Source organism: Tupaia chinensis, unplaced genomic scaffold (assembly GCF_000334495.1).
Source record: "Tupaia chinensis unplaced genomic scaffold, TupChi_1.0 Scaffold000294_1, whole genome shotgun sequence".
NCBI lineage: Eukaryota > Metazoa > Chordata > Mammalia > Scandentia > Tupaiidae > Tupaia > Tupaia belangeri.
Genome location: NW_006159779.1, coordinates 665,845 through 670,869, shown reverse-complemented (window position 1 = coordinate 670,869; position 5,025 = coordinate 665,845). Strand labels below are relative to the sequence as shown.

At 60.0% G+C, this 5,025-nt stretch overlaps 1 protein-coding gene across 1 annotated transcript in view; it reads right to left on the bottom strand.

The window, feature by feature from the left end:
• Positions 1 to 2,909, bottom strand: part of PNPLA5 (patatin like domain 5, triacylglycerol lipase) — a 30,368-nt gene extending 27,459 nt beyond the window's left edge. The window contains exons 1-3 of the mRNA XM_006150678.1: positions 2,717 to 2,909; positions 2,128 to 2,360; positions 652 to 717 (exon numbers count right to left, since the gene is read on the bottom strand). Of these exons, the coding sequence (XP_006150740.1) occupies positions 652 to 717; positions 2,128 to 2,360; positions 2,717 to 2,909 (492 nt within the window). The remainder of the gene's footprint in view (positions 1 to 651; positions 718 to 2,127; positions 2,361 to 2,716) is intronic.
• Positions 2,910 to 5,025: the final 2,116 nt, after the last annotated feature.

The following is a 5,025-nucleotide window of genomic DNA, read 5'->3' as shown; positions in this document are numbered from 1 at the left end:
CCCCCCCGCCCCCCCCTCCCCCCACGCCCTTCCTCCCAACACGCCCTTCCTCCCACGCCCTTCCTCCCACGCCCTTCCTCCCAACACGCCCTTCCTCCCACGCCCTTCCTCCTACATGCATGCTTCCTCCTACAGACCCTTCCTCCACCACGCCCTTCCTCTCACACGCCCTTCCTCTAACTCGCCCTTCCTCTAACACGCCCTTCCTCTAACTCGCCCTTCCTCCCTAAGGGATGTACCCAGGCTGCCCAGAACACAAGACAGAGGCTGCGTTACTTGGCTTCTGGTATGGTTTGAGTGTCCCCCAACATTCATGTGTTGTAATTTGATTGTAATAGGATTAAAAAGGAGAAAACTATCTGATTATGGTGTTGAAGGGCTGGACTTTTAGGAGGAGGTTAGTGATTGGGTTCCTACAATTGGGTCCTGGTAGGTTTACAAGGAACGGGAATGAGGCAGAGACCGCGTGGACGCAGTCTGCCTTTCCTCCGCCCCAGCTCCTACCCCCAGCAGGCTGCGATGCCGGTGTGGCCCCTGGACCGAGGGCCTCTTAACTACGAGCTGAATGGACGTTTGTGCTCTTCAATCACCCAAGCCCAGATATGAGCGAGAGAAAGGACTAGGACAGCCTCCAGCCTCCAGTGTGCTCACCTCTCCCCTGAACTCGGGGGGGATCGTCCCACAGTAGAAAGGGAAGTACAAACTGCAGACCAAGGCCTGGAAGACAAGAGTCAGCACATCATTGCTCATTTTCCATCCATTCCAAACCTCCCTGGGACACGGTTTCCAGTGCCCAGAGTGACCTGTGAAGAAGGCGTCATCAATCGGGTGTCAGGTGACAGGGCTGAGGCCCAGGGCAGATCAGAGCCCAGCAGGTCCTCAAAGGTAGGCAAGATTTAAACAGGCCCGATGGGCACCCGCCCTCTGCTTCCTGCTGGGGAAGGACTGTGCTGACTTGGGTCTGCTGCTGACACTGCCCTCCCCACACACCGCCACCAAGGCCAAACAGGCGCCAAGGGACAGTGCTCCCTCACTCGCCTGGCAGGGGCTCTCTGCCAGGAACCCACAGAGCATTCCCTGATGCGGGTCCACCCAGAGGCACCTCCAACAAGAAACCATGTCTTTTCTATCCACTTGGGAAACATGTGCTTTTCCTGTAAGGCTCTGACAAGTCCTGCAGTAAAGCGAGATGCTTAACTTAGATTCTGAGTGTGCCACAGTGGGGCTGGGTAATTTCCCTTTTTTGGGGGTGGATAGTGCTGCCCCGTGCACTCTAGGGTGTTTCACCACATCTCTGGTCTCCACCTGCTAGATGCCCACAGTGCACGCACACACACGCACAAACACACGCAGTGTGACAACAAAAATGCCTCCCGTGTTGACAAATGACCTGTGGGAGAATGCTTACTCCTGGTGACAACCACAGGTTGTCACCCACAGTTTCCTGAGCTCATGAGATACAGAACCTCATCTCCCAGAACACCTGGAAACTTCCTTCCACCCCTGCCTGGAAGACGCAGGACCTGCCCTGACACTGAGCCGCTGGAGATGCAGGGGAACGCCTCCCTCCCACTGCCGCAGCAGTGACAGCAGACAGCGGCCCTGAGCTCCTGCTGTGTACCAGCCCCTGCAGTCTGCGCCATCTGGCAAGGATGCTGGGACACACTTTGGGCCCCAACTGGCTTCCACAGGAGCCCATGGCCATCAGCCCACAGCAGGACCCGTCCCTGCGCTGAGGGTCAGTCATCCACTGCGCTTTCCAGCCGGCACAGACAGAGGTTCCCGCATGGAGCAGGGGGAGGGGGCACCCAGACAAAGCTGACTCTGCACTGCAGACCCCCGTGCGGGTGGCGGGAGAAGGCCCTGGATAGAAGGCCCTGGCTGAAGAGCCTGCTTCCGCTCCCTCCCTGCCAGACACTGGTACGCCTGTGGCCAGGGGCACCTCTACCGCCAGCCTGTCAGCCCTGTCACTATGCTGCGACGGTCCTGCCTCAGCCTCCTGAGTAGCTGGGCTACTGCACCCGGCTCTGGTTCCCTCTTGGTCCTCCCCTGCAGGGTGTCTGCCCGGGCAGCACCTTGTCAGGCCCTCTGGTGCTAGATGGAGCCCCCACCGCCACGGGCCCTCACCTGGATGAGCTCGTCACGGGTGGCGAAGTCAGTGACTATGAGGTTCTGGCCGTCTGGCCAGTGGGTTAAGGAGATGCCCAGCTGCCGGGAGGCCTGGACGTGGCTGTCGGGGGGCAGATGGTCGCGTAGCTGTCGCGTGATGTGCTCGATGGGCGCGTAGGCCGGGTGGAAGATGCCCAGGCTCAGCCGCTCCACCTGCTTGACCATGCTCAGGAGGTGGGTGCAGCAGAAATCTGCAGGGTGCACAGGCGGCCCTCAGCCTGGCCGCAGCCCCCCGGCAGCTCCCCTCACTGAGTGCAGTGGGCGGAAGGTCCCTGCCGCACCAGCGCACACCTGTGTGCCCAGCCCGGGCTTCAAACACTCCACCCCCTTGGGAACAGTCTCCTTGGCTCTGAGCCTCGCATTCCTCCTCTGCATGTGGGGGTAACACAGTCCCCAGCCTTTGGGGTTCCCACAGAAGGAAAGGGGGCCCCACCCACCCAACATCTCAGGGCACAGCTCCAGGCACCAGCTCCCTCTGAGCTCTCACCCCCTCTTGTCAAGAATCGACATTAGGGTGTCCCTCCATCCCCCACTGTCCAGGACGCACCTGTCGACTTGCCACAGACGATGCTGACAGCGTTGAGAGCCCCTGACGAGGAGCCATAGATGCGGCGGGCGCCCTGGAGGAGGCGTGGAGCACGCTGGCGCAGGCACTCTGTCACACCCACATGGTAGAGACCCAGGTAGCCAGCACCTGAGAAGGACAGGTTCCAGCTGCCCTCCTCCTCCAAGAAGCCCATGATGAGTGGGGAACAGGGATTGGTGGCAGATGGGCCTGGATAGGGTGCCAGCCAGATGGGCAGAGAAGGAGCACTCTCTGCTCAGGGACGAAGCCAGGGCAGGCCTTCTCAGTGCCACTGTTTTGTCTGGCTGCCTCCACTCCTCCCATCATTCCTCACTCCCCAGAGGCTGCCTGCTGCCCTCGTGACCCCTGTGCCACCTCTGGGCTGAATCACCGGCAGCCCCAGCCAATGAAGTTCCTGGCAGAGCACCCCACTCCAGGTGTGGGCGATGTCCTGGAACTGCCCTGCACACCTGCCCTGGGTCCAGATGGCGTCATGGTTTCTGGGTGACATGAACAGGCAGGGGGACCAAATCCCCACCTCCTCTCCAATGGTCTTGGCAGGTACCTTATTCCCACACCTAATTTTCCCAGTGAGGGAAGGAGGCAGAGTGGAGAGTGAGAGCTCGAAGCGCCCCGCTGGGCGGCAGCTGTGCCGGCTCATGGACCAGGGAGGAGCACAAGAGATGGGGCCTGGGGCCCCGACGGTCCCACCACCTTGGGGCTTTCCCCAGCCCCTTTCTCTCTGGGGGGCATGTGCGTGAGGACTCATAGAGCCCTTCTGCCCTCCTAAACATAGGGCCCCCCATGGCCTGGCCCTGGCACGGAGCAGCGCTGGCTGCAGGGGGCAGTGGACAGTGGGCTCCAGGCTGCCACGCGGCACCCCACATGGTGTGCTAGGTGCTTACTCTGCTGTCGCCCTCACAAAGCTGTGGGGGGAGCACCACTGTGCCCACCTACAGGGAGGCTGAGGCAGGCCCACAGCCAGGAAGCACCCCTGGGAGACCTCACCGCCACCTGGAACCTGGGCAGCAGCTCTGGAAATGAGCCCGTCAGGAAGGCATGTCAGCGGCCCAGAGAGATTCCCCAGTGTGTTCTCGAGGGAGGCAGAAGAGGAGGCCGCCAGCAGTGTCCTCAGGGGCCGGGTACAGAGGGCCCCAGGGGATGGCTGAGGAAATCAACGGGTGCTCCGTGGGACATCAGAAGGCCTCAGGGTGGCAGGAAAGCAGGCTGCCACATACACAGAGACAGACAGAGAGAGAGGAGAAGTCCCCCTCGGGGGATGGCCACTCCACAATCCCTTCTCCGATACACACAGACACACACACAGACACACACACACACACAGACACTGATACACACAGACACACACACAGACACACACACACACAGACACTGATACACACAGACACACACACACACAGACACACACACACAGACACTGATACACACAGACACACACACAGACACACACACACACAGACACTGATACACACAGACACACACACAGACACACACACACACAGACACTGATACACACAGACACACACACAGACACACACACACACACAGACACTGATACACACAGACACACACACAGACACACACACACACACAGACACTGATACACACAGACACACACACACAGACACACAGAGACACACACACACAGACAGACACACACACACACACACACGCACCCAGTGTGTTCTCAAGCTGCCGGGTCAGGGACTTGAACTATGGAATCGGCCATGTGGGATTCAGCCGCCTTAACCTCCGTGTTACCTGCTGGCCCCAAACAAACGTTTCCAAAGCACTTCTAACATTACCGTGCATTTTTAAATACCGTAGGCATTGCTAGCTGCCCCGGAGGGTGTGTTTGTGAGGGCTGAGGGCAAGGGGCGCGGAGGGGCGCAGAGGGGAGCAGAGGCAGCGAAGGAGGTACTGAGACAAGAATGAGCGTCTTGGTGCTAAGAGGGGGCAGCCGGGAAGAAGCAGGGAGTTGAATCGACCCTGTGGCCCGAGTCCTTCCCGCACACACACACACCCCAGAGAGCAGACCACAGGACTCTCACAGCTCTGCTCAAGGGCGAACAGCGCCTGGAGACCTCGTGCCACGCAGTGGGCTGGGGGCCAGGAGAATCCTGGCGGGGTCTGCAGGCTGAACGCACGCCTTCATGCTTGTTCTCCCTCGCTGGCACCGGGCTAAGCCCCTCCCTAGGTCATCTCGTCTGGGTGTCACAATGACCCCGTGAGGTAGCGCCTTCTGCCGATCCTGTCACAGATGAAAACGC